This window comes from Didymosphaeria variabile (assembly GCF_027946475.1).
Source record: "Didymosphaeria variabile strain IMI 356815 chromosome Unknown scaffold_5, whole genome shotgun sequence".
Taxonomy (NCBI): domain Eukaryota; kingdom Fungi; phylum Ascomycota; class Dothideomycetes; order Pleosporales; family Didymosphaeriaceae; genus Didymosphaeria; species Didymosphaeria variabile.
The window spans coordinates 2,956,332-2,981,994 of NW_026611624.1; the positions used below are offsets into that span (position 1 = coordinate 2,956,332).

The 25,663-nt window shown below is 52.7% G+C and overlaps 7 protein-coding genes across 7 annotated transcripts; 4 read left to right on the forward strand and 3 right to left on the reverse strand.

Annotated features, from left to right (window-relative positions):
• Positions 1-132: 132 nt before the first annotated feature.
• Positions 133-3,476, forward strand: N0V89_007457 (uncharacterized protein; the record flags this gene model as incomplete). The annotated part of the gene is made up of 2 exons (XM_056216220.1): positions 133-161; positions 209-3,476. 2 exons carry the CDS (start codon positions 133-135, stop codon positions 3,474-3,476), a joined length of 3,297 nt encoding a protein of 1,098 aa, XP_056070467.1.
• A 4,906-nt stretch (positions 3,477-8,382) lies between these two features.
• N0V89_007458 (uncharacterized protein) lies at positions 8,383-9,280 on the forward strand (the record flags this gene model as incomplete). Its single annotated transcript, XM_056216221.1, has 2 exons — positions 8,383-8,390; positions 8,413-9,280. The coding sequence occupies 2 exons, from the start codon at positions 8,383-8,385 to the stop codon at positions 9,278-9,280; spliced, it is 876 nt and encodes a 291-aa protein (XP_056070468.1).
• Positions 9,281-10,286: 1,006 nt separating this feature from the next.
• Positions 10,287-11,176, forward strand: N0V89_007459 (uncharacterized protein; the record flags this gene model as incomplete). Its single annotated transcript, XM_056216222.1, has 2 exons — positions 10,287-10,445; positions 10,502-11,176. The coding sequence occupies 2 exons, from the start codon at positions 10,287-10,289 to the stop codon at positions 11,174-11,176; spliced, it is 834 nt and encodes a 277-aa protein (XP_056070469.1).
• A 159-nt stretch (positions 11,177-11,335) lies between these two features.
• Positions 11,336-13,129, reverse strand: N0V89_007460 (uncharacterized protein; the record flags this gene model as incomplete). Its single annotated transcript, XM_056216223.1, has 1 exon — positions 11,336-13,129. One exon carries the CDS (start codon positions 13,127-13,129, stop codon positions 11,336-11,338), a length of 1,794 nt encoding a protein of 597 aa, XP_056070470.1.
• A 1,574-nt stretch (positions 13,130-14,703) lies between these two features.
• Positions 14,704-19,349, forward strand: N0V89_007461 (uncharacterized protein; the record flags this gene model as incomplete). The annotated part of the gene is made up of 2 exons (XM_056216224.1): positions 14,704-17,473; positions 17,683-19,349. The coding sequence occupies 2 exons, from the start codon at positions 14,704-14,706 to the stop codon at positions 19,347-19,349; spliced, it is 4,437 nt and encodes a 1,478-aa protein (XP_056070471.1).
• A 762-nt stretch (positions 19,350-20,111) lies between these two features.
• N0V89_007462 (uncharacterized protein) lies at positions 20,112-21,796 on the reverse strand (the record flags this gene model as incomplete). The annotated part of the gene is made up of 2 exons (XM_056216225.1): positions 20,112-21,563; positions 21,635-21,796. 2 exons carry the CDS (start codon positions 21,794-21,796, stop codon positions 20,112-20,114), a joined length of 1,614 nt encoding a protein of 537 aa, XP_056070472.1.
• Positions 21,797-22,384: 588 nt separating this feature from the next.
• Positions 22,385-24,567, reverse strand: UGP1 (UTP-glucose-1-phosphate uridylyltransferase; the record flags this gene model as incomplete). The annotated part of the gene is made up of 3 exons (XM_056216226.1): positions 22,385-23,752; positions 23,898-23,993; positions 24,463-24,567. The coding sequence occupies 3 exons, from the start codon at positions 24,565-24,567 to the stop codon at positions 22,385-22,387; spliced, it is 1,569 nt and encodes a 522-aa protein (XP_056070473.1).
• Positions 24,568-25,663: the final 1,096 nt, after the last annotated feature.

The window sequence follows — 25,663 nt, forward strand, 5'->3', positions numbered from 1 at the left end:
GGGGCTCTCTTGGGCATGCACTCCTCCGGACGGCCTGCACGGCGATGCGCCCCAGAGCCCGGGGGAGTTTCCTGGAATCTGATATGGATGCTGCTACTATGTCTGTGTGCTTGGGTGAACCTCGCACATGGCATGGTAGATGACACTGTTGCAAGCCTGAGGTATATGCTGTAGAAGCTATATATTAGACATGTGCTGATATACTCAGACAAGAGACGATAGACATCTTCTACCACGGTTTCGATGGGTACATGAAATACGGATTCCCCGAAGACGAATTGCGCCCACTCAGTTGCACGCCTCTTACTCGCGACCGCCACAATCCTTCGCATATCGAGGTCAATGATGTCTTGGGAAACTACTCACTGACACTGATCGACAGCTTGTCGACACTTGCGATACTCGCTTCTTCACCCCCACCAGCGAAGCGGGGCCGGAACCGACCCCTGGACGATTTTCAGGATGGCATCAAGGCGTTGGTAGATAATTACGGAGACGGATCGAAAGGCCCGGCTGGTCAAGGGGAACGAGCGCGAGGCTTCGACCTAGACAGCAAGGTGCAGGTCTTTGAGACGGTCATACGGGGCGTTGGAGGGCTATTGAGTGCGCACCAGTTTGCGGTCGGCGACCTGCCCATTCGCGGATATGACGCAAAAGTGCAGAAGAACAGGGGAAGAGAAGGCATCTTTTGGCAGAATGGATTTGTGTACGATGGACAGCTGCTACGTCTGGCTGCGGACCTTGCTGAGCGACTGATGCCCGCTTTCCATACACCGACCGGTCTTCCGTATCCGCGCGTGAACCTTCGGTACGGAGTGCCATTCTACGCCAATTCGCCCTACAATAACGATGCAGAACACGGCCAATGCAGCAAGGACCCAAAAGAGCAAGGGATCGAGATTACGGAAACATGCAGTGCTGGTGCTGGCAGTCTTGTTCTGGAGTTCACTACTCTTAGCCGACTGACTGGTGATTCTCGCTTTGAAATCGCAGCGAAGGACGCCTTCTGGGCCGTTTGGTCGCGCCGCAGTACCATTGGGCTGATAGGAGCTGGAATAGATGCCGAGACAGGCCAATGGATCTCACCATACACTGGGGTCGGCGCAGGCATCGACAGTTTCTTTGAATACGCTCTGAAATCACACATCTTACTTTCTGGATTGCCCTACGATGAGGAACACGCCCATCTCGATTCGCCGGACGCTTTCCTCCGGACATGGCAGGATGCGCACAGTGCGATCAAGAGACAAATTTATCGGGGACCACAGCATCAGCATCCGCATTATTTTCAAGTGGACCTCTACACTGGAGCTATGCGTGCATTCTGGATTGACAGTCTAAGCATGTTTTATCAGGGTCTCTTGACAATGGCCGGAGAGCTAGATGAAGCAATTGAGACTCATTTACTTCACACCGCCCTCTGGACCCGCTATTCTGCAATGCCTGAAAGGTGGTCGACAGCAACTGGGAATATCGAGAGTGGACTGCGGTGGTGGCCTGGACGCCCTGAGTTCATCGAGTCCAACTGGTACCTGTATCGTGCCACTAAAGATCCTTGGTATCTGTACGTCGCTGAAATGATTCAACGCGACATCAAAAGACGATGCTGGACAAAATGTGGCTGGGCTGGCTTGCACGACGTTCGCAGTGGAGAATTGAGTGATCGCATGGAGAGTTTCTTCTTAGGCGAGACCGCCAAGTATCTCTTCCTTACCTTTGATCCTTCGCATCCGCTCAACACATGGGATGCGCCTTATGTCTTCACAACTGAGGGACATCCGTTGATCATTCCCAAGCGTTTGCGACCCAAGAGCTCTGCTAGACACACTAAATCAGGCCCAGGACCGCAGCCTACACTTGGTGTGTGCCCGCTCCCACCAAAACATCTTCCGTTCAGCGTTTCTGCAACCGCCGCCCGACCCGATGTTTTCCATGCCGCGAGCTTGGCTCGGCTCCATCTCATGCCCACGAGAGATACGCTCGAAACGCCTCTGATAGAGTTCAGCGCAGACCATCCAAGTATCTCAGTATCTGACATCCAATCACCGTCGAACTACACGTACTACCCATGGACTCTTCCACCTGAGCTCATTCCCCATAACGCTACAAGCTCAAAAATGACTGTGCGTGCCACCTTCGACCTGTCATTTCCGAATCTACCAAACAATTTGCAGACTGGGACATTGCAGCGTGTACACGAAGGCATCCTCGTCAATTCTATGAGCGGAGTACGACTCGGTATGGTGAGGGAACCGGAGCCACTTCCGCTTGAGCAAAAAGTTGCCTTGGATGAGCAATTCCGCATCTATGCTATCTCCAATGTAGCACTCGGTCGTGATGAAAATGTATATATGTCTCGCTCGACGATTGACAGCTTCAACCCCACGGACCCGTTCTTCACGCGCACACGTGACGGAGTAACAGTAGATCTCGTCATCGACATCCCTCCTGAACCCACAATGACACCTTCCTCAGGTATACTTTCAGACTTACTTTCGGATTCTATCGCTGGCATGGAGAACATATCCAATGTGGAAGTTAACGAACTGGATGTCGACGAACAACAGCTCGAAAACGGCGAATCGTATCTATCATCCCTTCTTCACTCCCTTCAGAATCTACTCGCGGCATCCTCTTCCACAACTTCACCGTCCTCCGCATCCAGTACCCAAAAGCCTCAGACAACCCAGCGCTTAGCCATCCAAGCTACCTTGCCGCTTGGACCCGGCGCCGTGCCCTTGCCCGACGTGCCAGATCCAGATCTTTCCTACAGCAAGACGAATGCCCTCAGCTGGTCGACCATCTACATTCATCCAAACACATTGTGCGAGGAACGTCTACCGCTGGATATACCCAAAAGTCACCAGATCATCGTCGTTCCGCGAGGCGACTGCTCGTTCTCTGCTAAGCTAAGGAACATCCCTGCCTTCCCGCCAAGCAGCTCTAGCTTGCAAATGGTAGTTATAGTGAGCTACCCACAGCACGAGGAACCTCGGTATGGATTTGAGCCTCCGAGCAATCTGCAAGAAGACGATGATCTGCAAGATGAGCGTGAGGAAACCAAATTAGGCACTCGAGACCAGGGCATCAAGAAACGCACAAACTCCAATAAAGCTTCAAACCCCGTTCAACCCGGTAAAGTGGCTAAGAACAGCAACTCAGCGCCCTCGGATGGTTCTGAGGCTCGCTCAAAGATGTCTCCAAAGAAGAAGTCCCCAAAGAAGACCACAAAGAAGAAGTCCCAGTCTCCATCGGACCGGGAGGTTTCGATACCTTTCAACCTCGTACAACCCCTCCTCGACGAAACGCAATACATATCTTCTGGGATACCGCGTCCGCATCCCATACCGCTCATTATGGTAAGCGGTGGTGACGAGACGATTGCGTCGCTTAAGAGGGCTACTGCAATTGGTGTCAGGCGGAGGTACTACTTCTTGAGCCAGGGCGTGAGAATCAATAATTTGATCGTGCTCTGAGGAGCTGATGAAGAGTAGTGCGCATGTGTATGTTAGCGATGGCAAAGGAGGTGAACTCGCGAGCATTTGGGCGTTTTGGTTCCGCTTTTCATGTATATAGCAAGATGCATTGGGTGGTTGCGGACGCAAGGGATCGTTTTAGTCGTCAGTGGGTCGCACTATACCTTAGCTTTCTAGAGCGATACATCTCACACTTGCGTTCTGGCTTCTAAGTGCATCATAAGTGTTCACGTCTTAATTCATTGCATGCTAAGTAGATTCGATCCTAAGTGAGCCATCCCAACTGGTGTCGTGTTAGCGTGGTTCTCAACTCATAGCAAGATGCGTGAAGAGTGGCGGAATGTGTTAGGCCGTCGGACGAAAGTCGTGTATAATACAGGAACAGCTTTGGTCACAACACTTTCAAGCGGAAGCAATGCCATCTTGTATACACACTGGTTACACTTGCTTTTTACTCACGGTCGACATCCATCTGCTCGTTATGTAGAAGTATCCAATGGAGTATCCTAGCACTATGGTCCTTATACAAAACTGTAGCTTCAACTAAGCCTAATTAGGTAGATGAAAATCCTTAGCCGTAGAGCTGTAGTACGGCTATAAGTCTGCTACTGTATAGCTACTAGTACGGTTACCTACCTAGTACGGTACGTACGGCCTACATGTTCGTACGGTCCGTATATTACGGTCAGTAATACTTACTATTGCAAGCCCTGGAAGAGGAGATCGATGATGTGAATGCTGGCTTGCAATGGAGGCTGGGTTTGCTGCAGAGTGCCCGGGATGGCATCGCTGGATGCACCCAGAACCAGTCAACTTGATCTCTTGACCTACCTCCAGCTCACGCTGCCCAGCGTTTACGACTTCGCTCACGTAGCTTCTTGTATGTCTGATGAAGTGGCTGTGCGTCTGCGTCACTTGTGTCTTGAGTTCGTTGACGGGACCGGGACTGGGTTGACCTATCTGCGATTTTATGAAAGCCTCGGAAATCCTGGGACGGCGATGAAAGTTACGCAATCTCGAACTTGCAGAAGAACTATTCGAACGTTAGGTACATGCGCAACATGTGCGGGCTCATGAACAGGTGCCAGAGCCTCGAGAGCCTCGAGAGCCTCGGGCTGGAAGGCACACAATGTATCGACTTGGAAAACTTGAACTGGCGGCCCGCCAGCTCGGGAGGACTTGAGAATATATACACGTCTCAAGTGGTGGTAACCGCAGAACGACTTCTAACTCTGCTCTCGTCGGGACGGGGCGATGGCTCCTGTGATATCGTAGCTTTCAACATTGATGATGTGCAATTGATGGACGGTACATGGGCGTCTGTCTTTGCCCGCTCGCTGAGCTCGCACTCCCTCGTTCATATAGACGTCCACAACTTGGTGTATAGCAATGCGGCGACTCAACGCCTCTTGCGCGGTATGATTATCGCCCATAGGAGAATATTCCTGTCACATGGACCGAAAGTCACGCAAATATGAAGGCGCTGCGAGATGTTGTAAGAGCGGTGGAGGGGCGTGACACCAAATCCTCAAGCGAGATGAACAGGTACGTCTATACTTACGCGTTGAGACGGAAAGACTGGCTTGGCCGTAGTTTTTGCCGTGAGAAGGACGAAGAGTCTGGGTATTATATATTGACGCGAATCGATATATTGTTAGAAACATGAAGCTCCACATTTTATCTGTAGAGTCGCGGATGCAGTGCCACGTCAGCGAATTGCTCTAGCGAAAAAGGAAGAGATCAACTTGACCAAGGTTTGACAGCGTTGGAAACGTCAGTTTAGCACATCTGCCTGTAGATTCTCAATCAAGCCTTTGCCTAAACACATCTCTCGGTTTCAGCTGCGCGAACAGTGTCCACACAGAGAGCGCGATACATGGGAAAACGACAATAACCCATCGAAAAACTCCAATGCCCAAACCTTGAACGACAGCACCAATACCAAACGGCAATGCGGCACCTCCAATTTGCCCCACGGATGCTACAAAAGAAACAGCTGCGACATGCAGCTCCCGGGGTAACAATTCAGATAAGACGACCACACCGGATGGGAATAGTGGACCCATGACGAAGCCGGCGAACGCCATCGCAAGGATAGACACAATCGGTGAGCTGATGAGCGCAAAGAGCAGTAAAAGCCCGATAGCGCATAAGAGATATATGGCTGCTGCACGACGTACGCCAATCCGGTCCGTAACGTAGCCAAGAGTCAGTCGCCCTACAGCCCATGCCTGCCCAGAAGCCAGAGGAAGAGAGCGAAGCGAGGTCCGTAGAGGCATAGCGAGCGCGCTCCATAAAGGAGACGACCCAACCTGAGATAGATGTTTCAATTCCAACGTAAATGAGGAAGTACGTGGCGGAGAACCAGGTCCCTGGGTGCTTAAAGATTTCCTTCCAAGAGGCGTTGCCTTGTTCGGTAGTGATGTGACTTTTTAATAAGTGGTATTTGGATGCATTTTCGAACCTGAACGCAGTCGCGAGTATGACTAACTCTAAGACTGAGGCACCGGCCTACAGAAACAATCAGTTGTGTCTAATATAGCGCTATGTCGAAAATTTGAGTACAGCGTGTTCTCCTAGGATAGGCCATACAAACGCCGATTATGCTCAAAATCTTGACTTCGTAACAGCCTCGAACCGAGGTAATGTAATTGCGTAGGGAGGCTTACAAGGACATGATACCAGGCCCACCATGGCATCGCCGCCTTTTCCAACGACAGACCCGCAACAAATGGTCCAATGGCGGCCCCTGCCGAATAACTTCCGTGGAGCAGTCCGCTCACTATATTGGCCTTTTCGAGCCCACCAGCCCATGCGCACCAACTCCCGTCCAAAAGACCAATTCCCATCGCATTGACAACAAACGCGACCAACGCAATTGGGAAAGGAGGGTGTGCAGCGATACCCACGGCGGCCAGCGTGTGGAGCAATGGAGCGATAAGCGCGATACCACGCTGACCTAGCAGCGAGTGAATCGAAGCATTGGAAGGTGACGCCAGAACATATCCAACGGGCCCACAAAGGAAGAGAAAAGAGACATGAAGGTCAGTCAGATTATAATGGCGAGATATTGGCGCGAGCATGACGCCGATGGAGGCATTGAAGAGGCCAGTGACCATGAAGGAGAACATCGTGGCCGCGACGCGGAAGTTGAGGCTCGTTGACACCGCCACTGCTCCAATAGGATCATCTGTTCCATTATGGTTTTGTGATGGTTGACATCTGGCGACATTTTCGTCTTGGGAATCTAAAAGACGCGTGGTCTCATTGGCATCAGGGAAGGACATGCGTAAGGGGAAAGGCGACTATCTGCCCAAAACAAGTAAGAAGCAGACAAGGAGAGTAGTGGTCGTTCCGCTTAGGATGAAGTTGAGATGGGAATCCTGGAAGCAACGGTGAGGTACTTCAAGTGTCCGCCTGTCATGGACCCCTCGGGGCGGGAAACCGCCAATCAAACTTCAGGAATTGCTCACTTCCAAGGTTCTTGGAGAAATTTCTCAGCACGCATCGATCACACCTGTAAATCGAGGTCCGATTAATGAGGGGTTCGAGGATCATAGGCAACGCTTATGCAAACTCTTTATCAAGTATGTAATGATTCATGTGCAAAGTTGCCAGGCACGCTCGGGGTCTTCTAATGCACGAAACAGGGGCCCGTGCACGCGTTTCGGGACCGAAGCTGCCCCACTCGCGCCCGAATACCATCAGGCCTACAGTCTCCAGGGACCGAAATCATCAGGTCGGGCAACACAAATGCAGTGGCCAACATGTATATAGGCAAGGCATGTTGCATAATATGCTTTCTCTACAAACGAGTTCGCGTGGTCTCCCACCGCATATCCTGATATCCGAGTCCCATGTGTCTTCGCGACATATATTAGGAAACAGCCATATACATACCATCAAACATACATACATGTGCGATGGGATCTACTCCAGAGTCGAATGATGTTGGGAAAGTCCTGGAAAAGCGCACACTGAGCCACCAGAAGCCGTCACAACATGAAAGCAACCAACAATACCCTACAATAGGCCGCACATGGCTTATCATGAGCTGTCTGTATCTCACGATGTTTCTTGTTGCACTGGTATGTCTCTCAATTTACTGAGCCCATTGCCCAGTCTGACCCAATTTACAGGACAAAACGATTCTCGCAACAGCTGTGCCCCGCATAACGGACGACTTTAACTCCCTATCCGACATTGGCTGGTACGGATCCTCTTATATGCTCACGCTTTGTGCTTGCCAGATGTTGTGGGGCAGGGTTTACACCTTCTACCCTGCGAAAGCCACTTTCATCGCTGCAGTTGCTGTATTCGAGATCGGCAGTGCTCTCTGCGGAGCTGCACCATCCTCTCCGGTTCTGATAGTGGGCCGCGCGATCGCTGGAGCTGGCAGTGCCGGTATATCGAACGGAGCCATCGTGGTGGTCATACAGACCACACCACTAGAAAAGAGGCCCATGTTCACTGGGTTGATCGGCGCGGTGTTCGGAATTGCGGGTGTAGTAGTAAGCCAATCCTTGAGTACAACATGGATGTTCGTGCTTGCGATTGTTTGAGACATTCGATCTTCACACTGATGTGTGGCATCATCAGACATTGGCACCTGGCCACGACATCTGTTTCTACCTACTTCCCCGATTTGTGGACATTACACTGACTTAATACCCGCGCCTTAGGGACCATTGCTTGGTGGAGCGTTCACGGAGCACGTGAGCTGGCGCTGGTGCTTTTACATAAACCTATGTTGTGGCGCTGTGGCCGTAGGTGTACTCATCCTGGTGCTCCACTTACCGTCAAAGAAATGCGGGCAGTTGACGTTGTGGGAACAATTCGAAAGACTGGACCCTATCGGCACCGTCCTTTTCTTGCCGTCGGTCGTGTGCCTTCTTCTGGCGCTCCAATGGGGAGGTACGATTTACGAATGGTCAAGCTGGCGACCAGTCCTTCTGCTGGTACTGGCAGTTGTTTTGTTTATCGCATTTCTCGCTATCCAGATCTGGAAGCCCGACACAGCAACTCTGCCAATGCGCATTCTCAAGCAAAGGACCGTGGCCGCTTCAGCCTTCTTCGCCTTCACGAGTCAAGCCGGGATGATTGTTGTCACCTACTACATCCCGATCTTCTTCCAAGCCCTCAAGGAATTCTCCCCGACGAAGTCTGGTGTAGCGACCATTCCATTCATTCTTTCGTTGGTGGTCGGAACAATTCTTGCAGGAGGTCTGGTCCAGCGCATCGGCTACCCGGCCCCATTCATGATGATAGGTGCCGTCATCTTTTCCGTTGGGGTTGGCCTGGTCACGACATGGCCGGTCGGAGTCAATCACAGCGTCTGGATCAGCTACCAAGTCCTCATCGGGTTTGGTGTTGGCATTGGTATGCAACAGCCGTCTATGAACGCACAGATTGTCTTGTCCAAGGAAGATAACGCGACTGGTATATCGCTCATGATGTTTGCACAGAACTTTGGCGGAGCAATCTTCCTGAGCGTTGCGCAATCAGTATTCACGGACGAATTGGGCAGGCAATTGACAAAAATACCTGGGCTGCACCTTTCCAAGAGCCAGGTCGTTGAGATGGGTGCGACCAGTATCCGCAACATGGTACCGCAACAGTTGGTCAGTGTCTTCCTTGATGGCTACAGGATTGCAATCTGCAATGCTATTTATGTTGCACTTGGGTTAGCGTGCTTCAGCTCAGTAGGTGCAGTCCTGGTGGAATGGAAGAGCGTCAAAAAGAACAAGAATGACATTGCACTGGCGCCAGGCTCTGCTGCTCACGACAAAAGCGAAGAAGTCTAAAGGGAAAACAATTGATAGGCGTAGAAATGCTCAGATACCAATCGACACAAAGGTTCCATCGATACCACCCGGAGCGCCAGGGTCGCCAATGTTACCTAGGTAGGCTCGGGCACACCTGGAGCCCTGCCGAACAATCACGTGATAAGTACTGTGATCATGTCCGACCAATCACCAGCTCTGGCAGTCTACCCATCATCCCATCACGCCTCCTTGAACGATCGATGCGCTCGAGAGGCAGTTTCGCGGCCCGTTTCGAAACAAGTCCTTTGCCGGAGCGAGTCCGTCCAGGCTGAGCAACGCCCTCCAAGTCTTTGACAAGAGTTGCAGACATCGTCAACCTTGGCATCAAATCCGCCCCATTATTCGTAGCTAGCATGCGCTACTTGCAGTCGCAATGTAGCAGCTTTTTAAGTGCGGCTGAGGTTACTTGATCCAGGTTGAAGGTTCGGGCCCTTCTAGTAGATCGTTAAAACGAGATCTGAGATAGCGTCAACGCATCTGCACGGAGACCAAGTCCTATCAATCTGCAGTCAGCACGTGGAGGACCTGCATAGACTTCGTGCAAGGCGCTCGCTTGCTTCTCGTTGCCAAGAGCCCGAACAAAGCCACCGAATGTTGAGTGCCAAGACCACCATCTCATAATAGGACACAAGTTGATCACTCCGCATTTCGCCTCTTCAATCCGACGAGGTACTTCCTGACAATCCGAAGGCTGGAGCCTGGACTTGCTCAAATCCACGCGCAGCTTCCCGCGTCCCAAGCAGGGCTTATGACGTGTGCACGGCGGCTGTACAAGTGCGTAGAAAGACAATGGCTCTTGGCACAAGCGGCGTTCACTCCAGTTGCCCTACAAGTGTGGTACTCCTCTTGGCAATCTCCCGCTGCGATGCGGCAGTGGAAATCGAGTTGAGGCGGAGCTCATTTCGTGAACTTTATAGGGAACCTCGCGCGCACAACTTGAGGGCCATCATCTTGTTCACCAGTCGCGAGACCGTGCATCATCATCATGCTTTTACTATCTTTAGCTTTGGTCGCTGCGTTAGCACCGTCGGTTCTTGGATGCCCACAGCACTTGAACAACAAGCGATCACATTTACAAGGTCGCCAGACCGACCCTGCGCTGAATCCCAATCCCAACACCACACAAAACATCTGGTCATACGAGGTTGATATACCCGGTCCACCGATTGCCAACAATCTGTTGCTAATGGTGTTTTGCAGGCGTCCTTCAACTGGGGCAAGCTGAGCCCTGATTACCGTCTCTGCCAAACTGGAACACAGCAATCGCCTATTGCCCTCTCCCTCGGCAACGGTCTATCACTGAACCATGTTCCAAAATTTAACTACAACGGCTCAGTCGCTGGCAATTTCGCCAATTGGGGCTATGGTCCCGCTTTTACAGTAGCTCACAATGGGGACTGGGCCTCGCACCCCAGCTTCACGTACGACAATGAGATACTGTATCTTAAGGGTTGGCACATCCATGCCCCAGCTGATCACTCCGTCGGAGGCGATCGCAGTAAGGCCGAGATGCACTTCGTCCATGTCGATGCCGAGGGCCACGAGCGCGCTGTTTTGGCCTTCCGTCTTGACCCCGGTAACTTCAACAACACCTTCTTCGACCAGCTCCCTCCTATGATTGGGTTCGATGAGATGCAGACCCAAGAGCCCCTTGAGTTGGATCTCTCTCTTGCTCTGGAGTCGGTGCTACACTTTAACGAATTCTGGACCTATCAGGGTAGCTTGACCAGTCCGCCTTGCCACGAGGGTATCAGGTGGTTTGTTGCTAGGCAGATCATGTTCACTGGCGTTGAACAAATGCAAGCGATCTTGGGTGCAAGCACTTACTCTGCGAGAGCTGAGCAAGAAGTATGGCAGCATCGCATCAACGAGTAAATGAATTGGCGGACGTCTTGTTCCTGCGCATGGTTAGCTGTGGCCTTCGTATCTGCCTGAGGGGACTGAAGTCGTTCCAGCTTATATAGTAGCAATCGGACCATCTTGAGATATAAACTTCTTTTTTCCAGCTTCCTTCTGAGCCGAAACTGTCCCACTCTAACCCAATTTGAATTTCTTTCTCAAGCAAGGCGGAAAATCAGCCCTCGACAGTTTTTCATGGCTCTTCTGAGACCAAAGTGTGCCCACCCATATCCTCTCCGCGACATCAACGTCCCACCGAAGGAGCATGATATCCGGATTCCCGCCCTTGGATTTTGCTCCCAGCATCACACAATCCCAAAGCTCCGTCGCAATCTTGGTCTCGTTCACCAAACCTACCGGCAACATGACGGATGAATACTTGACGGTTGAGTCGTACGGGCTCACCATATCGCAGATGGCACTCTTCGCCGCCGTTACCGCACTCGGACTTTGCGGGTACACCCTCGGCACAAGCTGCACTTTGAACACGTCTGCCTCGATGATCAAGCACACGAACCGCGCATAGCATTTCGCCTTCCCAGCAGGCCCCCAGAAACCTTCCCAGAACAAATCCCACGGGGACGTCACATCGTCCGCACCATGCACCCACAGCCGCACATCACTCATGTACCCCTCACGCCCGAACGTGCGCTGCAATTGTACGCCGCCCTCCCATCCCGCCCACGTCCAGCTGGGAAACTGCTTCCTCCGCCGCGCCATGCCGCCATGGTGCCAGGACAGTCCCGCAACGAAGAGCCGGGCGTCGAGCAGCGCGTCCTTATTCCCTTTGGGCCCGTCTTCCAGGACCAATGGTATGCCAAAGATGTTGTACACAAATGCGGGACTGGCCTGGAATCTTCGCAGGATGCCCTCGAGCGCCGCAAGAGAGTCAGAATCGAACGTCATGCAACGCAGCGAGTACGCTTTTACGACGGCCCAGAAAGCGCTCAGGGCACCGAAGCGATGCGTGCCTGCGAGCCACTCATCGCTGAAGAGGACAGGACTGGCATGCTGGCCCGAGAGCAGGGAAAGCGGGAGCTCGACCGCTTCGCAACTGTGCATGGATTTGCATTCAAAGTAGACCTGATGCGGGTTAAAGACGAGGCGACGCGCTGAACAGAGTGCTTCCTGATAGGTCCAAGCCCGCGTCATCCACGTCGAAGCCTTTATCGCGGCCTGCGGGTCTGGTAAAGAAGAAACGAGACGCACGTCGTAGCCATCCAGCGTGAAGGAGGGTTGCGCGTACCGCGCAATGCTGACTCCATGGAGCCCGGCTTGGTCGCTGGACCCCGAGGCGGCGACGATAGTGCAGTATGCGCCTTCGTAGATCAGATCCATTTTCGCAATCTGTTCGGCCTTGAGCATGGGGTCCGTCTGGGGGATGCAGTACTGGTCGACCCATAGGTACCTTGAGCCAAGACTTTGGACGACTTTGATGGCGTCGCGAACGACAGGGGCGGCGGCGCGAAGAAGATCGCGGGTGCTGGGGGTTGGGCGTTGCGAAGATGCGGGAGCTGGGGTGGACTCTGATCCTTTTTTTCCCCATACGTAGCTCAAGGCAAAGTAGTTGCAATTTGGCGGGGCGGTGACAATGTCGAGCGACTTGCAATCAATCAAGTGGAGGTCTGAGGGTCGCGACCAGCGCGATGTGCAGCTGTGATTGTTTTTGCAATGCTTTAACCAGTTGCGAATGAGGGGAAAATTGATGCGGAGGGGGCCCACGGGTCGGCCTGTGAGCCAGGGGGAGAGGGAGGAGTAGGCTACGGGCAGTATGTAGCCCACGGATCCGAAGGTGTCGGCATAGTGCTGATGTGTGTCCTTCAGGTCTGAAAACAGGCCGTTGGGCACCACGGCGAGCATGGTGTCGGTCGATTCGCTGGCCTTCTTGTTGGTTGGAGGACGTAAGAAGTATTCTCGATATGAGAGCATGCCTGAAAATGCGCGGAGGTGGTAGCCAGTTTCTTGCACTTCGTCTTTACCATCATTCGAATCACGATGAGGGTGCGGTACGCGCATAGACATGAAGAAAGCGCAAAGTGTGCAGCTAGAATTTGCATCCCAGTTCAGGTAAGCAATGAATTCCCCCAATGTTGACGTTATTCGTTTTCTTGAGGTGACAATGTGGTTCAAATTCAACCTATGGCATGGGCGGCAGAGAGCTTGCGACTCGGTAATCTGGTGGTACGGAGTAATACCATAACGAGTGCTCGACCTGGCGAATTTGGTAGGATTTCGATCATGTTCACTAGCGCTTGAACGCCGACGACGACTCCGGCTGCGTCGTACCTCGTGGGTTGCCGAGCTGAAGCTTGTGGTGGGGCTTAGGGACGAGCTCCACGTCGAGGGACCCAGTGAGCTGTCAAAGGACATGCTTGCACCAGATATACTGATGAACACCTTCTACATGGTTGTCTGAGGCTCAAAAAAGCGGAGTCGGAGGTTCACGAGGACGACGCATGTGCACCGTAGAAGGAGGTGCCTCGCTTGGCGTAAGATCAAGTCGGACGATACTAGATTGGGACTAGCACAGAGTCGTTGGGCAAGGAGGGCAATCACGTGATGGTATCCTTTTGCTGAATGAAAGTTACAAGGAAGCATGCCAACGACATAGACTGCGACCTCAGCTGAAGCGGGAAGCTAGCTACAGGAGAGGCAGCCGCTATCCACGTACAGGCACATATCTCCTCCTACCCAATAGCCTCACTTCCTTTCATCCAGGACCGCTGCGCTGCCTGCAGCTGCTGCGCATCCTCTCTAGCGGTTCGGTGCCACATCTGCGTCAATGTGTTACAGAGAAGTCGTCAAAACCCCTGTGCCATCTGCTTATGCACAATCTGTAAGCTGCAAGACGATGCTGGCCCATCTCCCGCTCAGGCGCAGCGAAGTCCTACAGGCTCGCAGCACTTTGTACTGCTGCGACGGCCATCCACCTGCCTCTCAGTCCGAAACCGGATGATGGCGTCTTCCCACGGAAATGGTTGCACGATGAGCAGGCGCTGCATGGCGTTCGGCCGATTAGCGCTGCGCGGGGCGTTCTTCTCTTGAGCTTTTTGACCCAAGCTGAGAGCCCAACCTTATTGTCATCGCACATCAGGAGCGGACTTTAGGTTTTGAAAAGCTAATGTCGCATGAGAGAATCGACAAGCCAAGGCAACTCTCGATTCGCACAATCTGGAAAGCACCTTAACAAGCTCACCGGTTTTCCCAGGATGCAAAACGCCAACCATGGCAGCATTGTCCGAAATGGCTGTGGATCGCTCACGCCCCCTGCAGGCCGGCCTTGCCTGATTCTGTTTCCGCCCCAACGTGTTCTTCTCCAAGTTGGACTGAAATACCTCTGGCTCGCATCAGCGCTCTAATGTTCCGAGTACTACTTCGCTCTCATTCCACCGTGCTACAACAATCAAATTAGTGCAGACGCGGCGTCTTTGCCTTTACTTGTGTTTTACCATTCTCCCAGGCACTTCTTCACCAGTTCACGACATCACACCTGTACGGAAGCGATGGTAAAGAAAGGCACTGACGTGGAACCATTTTTCAGTGCCGACAAGGATCTTAACGAGGTTTGGCCGGAGGTAATTGCCGAGTATGAGAGAGTCACAGAGAAGAAGTTGGATCCGAACACTACTTTTGAAAGCTTTCAGCAAATCGTAAACGAAAGGTTGCGTGAAGCGACATCAAAGAGGAGTTCTCACGCCCGGACTGTACTCAACAATGTTGGAGCATGTATAGCCAACCTGGGATCCATCCTTGCAGACGGAGCCAGCATGGCCTTCGGTCCCAGCGCCCAATGTTGGAACGCCATCAACTTCGTCATCATCGCCGCACGAAAGTACTCCGACGTTCTGGAGGGCTTTGTTACACTCATGGAACGATGCGCCGCCTTCCTCTCACGACTCAACATATTCCTCAAACAAGAGGTAGGCAAGGCTCGAGAGAGGCTACCGAACCATCTTCGGAGACCTTGCTATGACATTCTCAGCCACTTTATCAACGTTCTGAAGTCCTCGTACAAATTATCAACGAGCAAACGAGAAAAATTCAAGTTAGTCCTGGAGATTGTCCTATTCAGCGGAGATGCCGGTGTTCAAAGCTCGCTTGATCTACTAGAGCGACAAGTGCAGGACTTTACAAACGTTCAGATCGATCAGATATTAGTGGATGTCAAAGGACTCGCGCGTTACCTGAGAGATTCGGATGAAGTGAGGCAACAACATCAATCAGAAATCCGCGAGTACATGGAGTCGATATATAAGGTTAGCGAAGAAACATTAGCCATCGCACAGCAGATGAAGACGAGCCTTGACGGCCGCATTTCTCAAGACAAGAACAAAGAAGATCTGGAGAAGATCCGCAAGGCCTTTGATCTGAAAAGCAATGAAGAGACGTGGATAAAGCGCCACAACCATCTCTGCAAAGTCAGGATTGCAGACAGCGGTCGTTGGCTCGTCGAACGAGACGATCTTGGGTTTTCGGCATGGGCTGACGCTCATGACCACCAGAACAAGGCCAAGATTCTGACCATCGAAGGAGATTCAGGATTTGGAAAGACTTACGTTTCCTGCAATGCCATCTCGCACCTTCAAGACATTTATCGAAGCAACAATAGCTCAGATCGTGTGTTAATCGCCTACTACTACTATGGCGAGAACAGACAAGATGGTGAAGACAAAGAAGACTCGCTGGAGAGGTGCATGAGATGCATCGTTTACCAGCTCGCAGTTGCGGACCCAGCATATGCCAGAGCGGTCGCCGAAGCCTGTCAGCACTCAAGTGGCATTGCACGAGCCGAGGAAATATGGGATCGCTTTATAGTCAGGCTCCAACACGCCATGAAAGGAACATACTACATATGCATAGATGGTTTTGCATCACAAGAAGCTGAGGAATTGGTTACTACGATCGCACAGAACGTGTTGTGTGATATCAAGGGCATCTCAATCCGCCTCTACTTCTCGGGTACCCACCAATTAGCTGCACGCATCCCGCAAGATGATCATGGCGTGCGACGGATTCTCCTTGGGCCGGTGAAAGACCTTGGCAACAAAATGGTCCGCTTGGGTGCTGGTGAAATCGAAGAAACCTCAACGTTTGTATCTCTTATTAATGCCAGCGATCTGGAGGCCGTCGCAAGAGCTAGGGTTGAGGATATTGGAAAGAAGAAACCAGACTTGAAGAATGTGATGACGGAAGAGAACATTAAGAAGTTAGTGGCAGGAGTCCATGGTCACTACGACCATCTCGAAGCCAAAATGATACAGATCGATACGTGTGATTCAGAGCAAAAGGTCCTTGACGTCATCGCTAGCATCGGCGACGATTTGAAAACATCTATCAGCAACTCGCTGAAGGTCTTCAGCGAATCACTGAATGCCGAACAAACTCGACAAATCAATGAGCTGCTTGTCTGGGTTGTCGGCGGCAAGAATATCTCGATTGAGTTTCTTCAGAGCGCTCTCTATAGCGCGTTTCACAGGACGTTCATGCTGCGAGATTTGATAGCGACGACGTTCTCTGGGTTGCTCACCCTGGATGAATATAGCAACGTCAGACTCAAGTCGGACCAGCTCCTTGAGGTTTTGCGGGAGGAAAATAAAAGCCATCTTAAACTTTCTCGAACCGGCCTGAACAATGTTGAGTTGACCCAGGCTGAGATCGATCTTTGCAGCCATATCGTCAAGAACGTTTGCGGAAAGCATGTGTATGGCAGGTTCAATTTCGACGACTATTTCTCTTCGCTGGCCGGAAAGCAAAGAGCGTCCGTACAGGTCGACGACGAACGTCCGCTGGACGTCATCATCACTCGCACGTGTCTGGAGACGCTTTGCACAACCAATGATGAGGAACATCTGAACAAGCTTCGCCGGTACGCTTCTGTGTATTTCTACGAACATCTTCAGTACTTTGTGGAGAAACTTGATTATTTTGAGCCCGACAGGGAAAGTCTGACGGTCATTGGCTCCAAGCTATCTCAATTGCTCTATGATGCAGACGCGATCGTCGACTTTTGGCTGAAGGAGGACTTTCTGAGTACTGTCAGGGCGGACTTTGTCTTCAACGATGCATTCTTCGAACCGACGATAAGATTTCTGAGGAACCCTCATGCCGCATTGGGTTACCAACACGATCTGGAGAAAGCCAGATGGGTGGAATCCGTTATTAGTGCGAAATCAAACAAATACGCCATTCTGGAGAGAGTCACAAGCAGTCTCGCGAAGAAATGGTTTGATTGCAAGACCATGACTGACCCCGATTCTTTCTGGCTGTCCTATGGTATCTTCTCTAAGGTAAAAGATCCCCATCATCAGTGATATCTGCTCAGCTGACTCGTTGCTCGCAGATAAAATGGGGGAGATACGAGCCAGTGGTGCCCTCGCTCGAATCGCTTGCCGAGTATTTGGAGTGGGTTTTAGAGCATACTGGTCTCACAAGAGCTGCTCCACTTTGGCTGTCTCGCGTCGGTACAATGTACAGGATCTTAGAGCACTACGAAGCTGCGCTCACTGCCTTCAAAGAGTCGGAGAAAGAGCTTGGGGATAATTGGATCGTCCTACTTCAGATTGGAGAGACCTATGCGGGACTGAAACAATTTACGGCTGCCTTGGAGTACCTACATAAAGTCAAGGCAAAGCACCCCGAATTGATCGATACCGACAAAGATTTCAAGGATGTGTACTGGGACAGGATCCTTCTACCGGAGGGCAACTTTCACCGTGAGCTAAGGGATATTCCTGCGGCTATCAAGTGTTATCAGGACATTCTAGCACAGGACGCCGAACAAGCTGGGGCATACCATGCAGATGCCTTAGCTGCTCTCTTTGCTCTCTGGATCGAAATTGGGGACAGCGACTCAATCGTCTCATTCTTGCGAGACAAGAGAGCAGAAAAAACGCTATCATATTGGCTCGGTAATATTATTGGAAGCCGTGACGATGTGCACAACAATATCATCAAGGCTGCGAAGCAGTCGACAGCCGTTGAGGAAGTGTCACAAATGTACGATGAGGTTATCGACCCTACGATTGAATCTTCGTACGACGATAGCGACGACGAGAAGAGCTCCGAGCAGAAGGCCTCAGACGATGCCAACATTTCTCGCGAAAACCTACGTTTCTTTCGAGCAATGCTTAATTTTCATGTCTCTGAGCGGCATCACGAGCACGAGAAGGCTCTGGAAGTCTGGGAACAGATGGTCTTCAACCCAAGCAACACCTCGGACGCTTATTGGGTGGCATACAAAGCCCGTCGCTTGCTGGCACGAGCTCTGTTGGACAAGGGCGCCGCCGAGGCGACCACGGCTGGCTATGTGACTCGGCTCGAAGCCCTCTGCAGATCCAACCAGGAGAACGTTCGGGGATTCCGACAAAGTCAACATGATCCGTGCATCTGCCTGGCCAGGCTCCATTTGCTGAAAGACAGCCAAAAGTTGGCCGATGAGGAGGCGAGAACGCTCCTTCGAGGTGTCTTTGACAACTGGCCTGAAGACTTAAATGACCCTTCTCTGAGCATGCGGTTTGGAGTCCTTGCGCAGATTCTAGCCATCTTCAATATGGACGACGACGCGATTGCAGCTTGGCAGGCGCTCAAACCTCGCCAGGTTGAACGGACGGCAACGGAGAAAGCTGAGGATGTTTCGGAGACTCAGTCAACCCTCACCCAGGACAAGCCTGCTGAGTTCACAGTGCCAACGATAGAGGCATATATATGCGGCTACGTGTGTGACAATTGCAACACAACATGGGACAACATGCTTGCCGATTGCTGGGACTGCAAGCACTGCCTTTGCGTGCAGCTCTGCACGCCCTGCCATGAGAAGCTTCTCGCCGACGAGATCAGCCCACTCGTCTGCAGCAAAGAGCACGAGTTTCTCTACCTACCGAAGTATGATGAAGAGAAATGGTCGAGCTTGCCTGATGACAGCATCGTAGTGGGAGGGAAATCGATACCGCGAGAAGAGTGGTTGAAACAGTTCCGGGAAAGATTCGAGGTGAAGCAAGAAGATATTGATGCATATAAGCTGGAGACGGCGAGGAAGCTGAAGGCGACAGTGTGTATTGCGAAGTATGTGCTCAAGTGGAAGAGGAAGAGGAGCGAGAGGCAGAAGAAGATGAAGAGGGCGAGGACTTTTCCGATGCTCAATGGGCACTGAGAACGCTGAGTCTGTAATATTGTAGCCTTGAAAGCTTGCCTGAGCATTTCGTTGTGCATACCCTTCTCTGTGAAGAGTTTCCGACAGTCGTGTTTGTCAAGAATAGCAACCACCCGCATGATCAGTCATATTCCGACGATGGGTCCAAGACGGCGGAGCAACCGTCATTCTCCTCCATGACGTTCAATAAATAGCATGGTGTGCCAGCTTGTTTTCTGTCACCATATCGTACATGTTCACAAACTTTTCTGAGGACATGTCATCCAATCTGCTAACACTCTACATCACACAACTCATTGTATTCTTTCGTCCATTCATTGATAGTCATTACTCATTGCACGACTTGCATGTTCCACCGCGCTCTTTCTCGGACTATGCATGCTCCGTATCCGCTTGATGCATGCTGCATGCCGGCTCGCTTCCTCGCACTGAATAAGAAAATACGCTCGCCGGAGGGGATATATGTAGCCGAACAGACGCCATGTAATGGAAGGGAAAAGAAGAAATATGAAGAGAAGAACTACCTAGACCGCACCAAAGAATTAGCAAGAAATTGATCGCAAGCCATGATCTCTCCGCATAATCCCCAGATCCACAGCAGACTTGTCTGCACACGCCTGGCCCACTCCACTCCACTTCGTCCCCGTACCCGTCATTCAAAACCATCTCCCTACCGCCAAGGCTGCTCCACAGGATACCTTCTTCCACCCACCCCATCCTGCTCACGCACCCCGCTCACATACCGATGCGCCCTCCCACCTCTCACATCCCCTGTCTATCCCTCTCCCTGCTCCGATCCTCCCTCTCGTCCCAGTCATCCTTCACCCGGTCATGGCTCCTAGTTCTATCGCTTGCCCTCAATCCCTCTCTATCCCGTTCCTTCTCGCGTAAGAACTCCTCGCTGCGCCGCCGATACCGCTCGTACCCGTCGCGTTCACGATCTCTTTCTCTGTCTCGTGAGTGATGGGCGTTGCGCTCACGGGAGTAAGGCGGGTCTATGGGCTCGGGAGGGGGCGGAACGCTGGTGTAGCGTACGTTGTGGGGGCGGTGGGAGGAACGTGCTGGCATTGAGGGGCGGCGGTCGTAGTAAGTGTGTGCTTGCATTTGGGCAACGTGCGTAGCGAAGAGCGGGGATTTGGTCGGCCCGTACAGCGGTGGTGGACCGTCCTCTTTGCGCTGAGGTGATGGACCGGGTGCGTCGGCGTGTGAGTAGCGGCGGTCTTCGTAGGGGGAAGGAAAGTACTCTCTTGGGCTGGTGGCGGGCTCGTGGGAGCGTCTGTGGCGGAGGATAGGGCTTCTTCGACGGGATGGGGCGTCAGAGTCGGAGTCAGAGTCGGTAGAGGACATTGTGCTTTCGCGTCTTGGAGGGTGAGGTCGTTTGTGTGAGCTCTGGGAGTTGTGCGAGCTGTGAGAGACGTAGCGGGGTGCAGGCGGAGGTGCTGGAGCCACAGGTGTCCTATCGTCGTCTGAGAGGCTATCCTCCTCGTACCTTCCAGGCATTCTCCTGCTCTTGCCAAAAGGGTTCAGCATATGCCTTACACTCGATATCAGTCGACCCCGGTTCGGATCCTCGTAGGGGTGCGCGGGTTGCTTCGAAAAGTGACGTATTATTGGAGGTCTGGTATGTCTTGATCGTCGATACAGAGGGTCCGAGAAGTAGCTTGCAGCTGCGTGTTTCTCATCCGCTGAGTCGCCAGAATACTCGGTTGATGTGCGTGGGCCATGCTCATCCACGTTGACACGAACGTGCGGCACCTTTTCATTCTCTCCGCCATCTTCTTCCGCTTCACGTTTAAGGCGCTGGGCGACGGTCTCGTACCAGGCTTCCATGGCATCATCTGGCTTATCTGGCAGGGAATCGGCAGGTAGCACCTTTGGGAACATGGTGCCTGTCTCTGGGTCTACAACATCGAATTGCTTTACTGCATTTTGTAGGAATGACACATGCTCCTCCGGACCAAGCAACAACTGTATCGTCTGCCATGTTACAAATCCTTGCTTCTTTAACGCAGGAACCGTAGGCGACGAATAACCGTCATCATTGGGCGCGGGCTGTAGACTGTGGAATGCGCCGAGCGAACGGTATATGAAGGATAGGGATGAAGCTGGCGTTTCGACGAAGAGGACATCGTAATTTCCGCCCACGGCGCGGTAGAAGGCGGCGATCTGAGAGGGCGTGAGGTCGGGCGAGTCTGTGGGCTCGAATGTCTTGCTCTGTTGCGGTCATGCATCAGCGGTGTCCAGCCGTCAGACTGTCCAGCAGTTCCTCAGGCGCGTTCACTCACAATGACTTCCGCAATGCCTTTAAGCAGGCGATCAAATAGTTGCGTCCCACATTTGTCCGGCTTGATCAGATATCCCCAATAATCCTTGGCCTCCTTTTGCGCCGCATCTGCGTTCCCAGCCGTTTGCGCACCTGCGCTCGCGTCGTTTGTGTCCGAAGCCATGAGGATGAATTGCGCATGTAGCTATCATGGGCGGTTGGGCGTTGACTATGTTTGCGCTGGGTTGCGCTGATTGCGCGCGGTTCGACTTGCGGTGAAGCTCGGGAATGCTGCGGCCATGGGCGGTCACAGCTGGGCAGCAATGCTAATGTCACGCCAGCACTCCAGCATACATATACATGTGGACGGTCCAGGACGCGTCGTTGATCAAGGCAAGGCTGCGGAAGCTTGCGCGAGGCAGCCAAATTGTTGGCTGCGCCTCCCAGGGCGCGATACAGGGCTGCGAGTGGTGCGTTGTACGCGATGAGGTGGCTTGGTGGGGCAGATGCAATGACCTCACGCTGGCGCAGGGCGAAGCGTTCAGGCACCGACCAGGTTCAGGCAGCAACACACACCACGAACGGTTTGCTCCAGGCCAGTGTCGAATATCCTAGTCTGTATTACAATCCATAGTCATCATGGCGTAGCCATACACCCCTGCCTATCTAGCCACAAGGAGCATACATGCTGTTTTGATCGTGAATGCGAGTCCACTGCTCAACACCTAATTCAAATGCCTGGGTAAATCTACTACGCAAACAAACCACGCGTCTAGTGCTCAAGAAGCCTGAGCGATCCCTGAACAACAACGTTCTCAAGGATGGAACCCGGCGGGATATCAATCGTCTGGCCCTCCGTCGCAACAATGATGACCGTACCCTTCAACGTTACCCCACGGCCAAGGTTGACCGGGCCCGTGATGGTCAGGTGGTCCAGCTCCACAATCTTAGGAATCGACGGAATACGGGACTGGAAGCTCGAAACCTTCTTGAAGTCGCCGCCAAGCTTGATGAGAGGGGCAGGGCCGAATCGGTTGGGGTCGATAACCAGCTGGCCGTGCGAGAGTGCGTAGAGGTCGGACTTGACGAGCATGAGGTCGGAGCAAGTCTTGACGGGCAAGAAACGTCTCCTGGGCACGTTGACACCATGTGCGTTCTTGAAGTGACGGATGGCGGCACCGACCGCCGTCTCGAGCTGAAGAACCGAAACATCGGCCTCGCCCTTCTTATCTGCAGGGATGGACTTGCCGTTGGGAATAATCTCCATGGCGAGCTCGTTGTTCTCCACAACGCGCTTGATCGCCTTGAGGTTCATCCAGATGTTGTTGGTGTTGAAGTATTTGAACTTCTTGATCGACTTGAACTCGTTGACGTGCTCCTTGGGCACCTGTGCGATTTCGAGAAGACGGACGGAGCCCTCGTAGTCGATGATGGTACCACCCTTGACATCGGCCTTGGTCTTGTCGGTCAACTCCATGATGTACTCTGCCTTGGAGTCTACCATGTGCTGAAGGATGCGGAGATCGACGACAGCGCCCAAATTGTCAGCGTTGGAAAGGAAGATGTACTCAATACCACGGTCGATGAGCTTGTCAAGGATACCGGAGTTGTAGAGCGACTCGAACACGTCACCGTGGCCTGGCGGGTACCAGTTGGCGATGTCGGAGTCGGCGGACTTGGGCGCAGGTAGAAGCGAATCCTTGAGCACACGCGGGTACTTGGACTGGTTGAAGGTGAGGATATCAATGTTATGGCCTTCGTACTTCTTGATGATGTTGGCGGTGTCCTGATCGGTGTTGAACGAGTTCATGAGCACGAATGGCACATTTACGTCGTATTGCCGGTTGAGATACTCGATCTGGCGCACCGACAGGTCGAGGAAGGACATGCCGTCGCGGACCTCAATGACTGACTTGGGGCCAACGCAACCCATAGAGGTACCGAGGCCACCGTTGAGTTTGACTACAGCCAATTTGTTCAAGTATTCGACCGCCTCGGAGTTGGCCAAGTCGTCGTAGTTGACAACCTGCTCAGCCTTCGGAGGAGCAATGCGGTTCCAGTCAATGGTAGTGCCCTTGGCTTTGTCGTTGAGATATCGTCGGAAGAGCGCGAAAAAATTGTCCATCTCGGTCTCGAAACGCTACCAAGTGTTAGCAACCATGAACCTGATTATGGGGCAGGCGCATATTCCGCCAGCGCTGGATAGCGAACCGAGAGTGGGAGGACCCTCGATACAGCATCCTCGCTACGCAGGACACGTCCATTAGGGATGTTGGAATGCGTACCTTCTTTTCCTCTGGGTTCGTCACCGAGTCGGTGAGCTTGTTGAGAGCATTTCGCATCTGCGAGGCGGCGACGTTGGTTGAGGTGTTCTCAAAAGCCTGGTCTTCTGTTAGATCCGAATCCATTGCCGTCAATTTCGATTCCCAGATGCCGTCGAGAGGCTGCTTGTTGCTGAAAAGAGCCGTTGCTCGGCGTATTGTGGTTGGGGGTGACATGACTGGTGACACCCGGTCTGGTCACAGGGTAGAACGAGCAGAGATGGGGTGAAAAGACAAGTAGCTTGAGTAACCCTCTAAGACGGGCAGTCTGCTTGTTTGCGTTGAACGGAAAGTCACAAGTCCTGGAAGGACTCGAAGAGTTGATATCTTCGGGCTAGCGGGGTGCTCCTTTCGCACCTGTGTCGTCACCGCCTCTTGCATTCGAAAACAGAGGAAGCAGCTCCCCTTTGAAAATATCCGAGAAGAACGGCTGCTGTTACAGCTGCTCGGGCTCGGCAAGCGATTGGGGATATGCAAGGGTGGTACAAGCTCCGGGACGATGCAGGGACAAAAGAATGGGTATACTTACGAAGTGAGAGGCAGTCTTGCCGTGGTGACGCTGGCCACCCTCTGAGTCGCCATTGCCTGCAGCGGCGGAGGGCTTCAGGTGCGAGGGGATAGCGCGAGAGGCCATGATGTGTGGTATGTGACTTTGAGGAGAGATGGAAAGGGAGGGCGAGAGAGTTTAGGAGAGAAGCCCAGGGCGGAAACTTGTACTTCAGGGCAGGCGCAATGGGTCCGTGCGGGTAGCTGCGCGAACGTGGGGCAGGCGAGAACGTGCAAGGTATGCGGGCACTGGGCCAACGATATGGGAGCTACGCTTGCGTGGAGGGTCAAGGAGGCTATCGTGGACCAACTATGCAGGTTCCATACGTCGCTGCCACTGACTAGCTGCCTTCTTTGTAGCAAGCGACTATCCAGACAGTGTCCTCTTGTCCGCGTTGAAGCTCGAGGACATGCAGGTCGCCAATCCATACCCCTCACCCCTCGCTCGTCATCATGCCGCATTAGCTATCGTCGGCAAGGATTCAGAAGATATCTTCACGAAACCTCCCGAGTGGCAACTCCAGAACCCTGGCACTCAATTCACATGCTGCTGCTGGGTGCTGCTTCGAGTCGACGCACGATGCACAAATGTTGTTGAGAGCTAAAGGTGGTGGTCAAAGCTCCTGGATGCAAAATTATCAAAGGGCCCAGGTGCCATGTCGAATGTCTACGCTCCAGCCGTCGAGTGGCTTGCGAGCCGCGCGCGGAAAAGCACCCGAACAGGGGCTCAAGGCGGTCAGACCGTAGGCGGTGGATCGCCAGCGAATGTGACGCTATGGCCCAGCAAGAATTCTCCCAACATTTACCCCAACGTGCAGTCTGGAGCAAGTGGGTGAGGCTAGCGTTGCCCTCTGTTGCAATGCATCCGACTACCGGCGAGTCCACACAAGCACCCTCCGAAAGTCAGGCAGAGCTTTCTGTGCAAGTCCGAAACAAGCGTTGGGGCGAGCGCCACGGCGTTTGATTTATATCCCGGGGCCTGCACCAAGTCCCGCGTGGCGGTGTGCGGTGTGCCTACCCACGTGGGGAACTGCAGGCCCGAGGCGGGAAAATGCTAGCTTGACAGCTGCCAGCTTAGATGGGGACCAGACTCTTCGAGTCGGTGATGGATTCACCATGGTCGTGCACTTGCTGGACAGACCTCACCATCCATGGCTTCTAGCCTTCTGTTGGGTGCGCGGCTA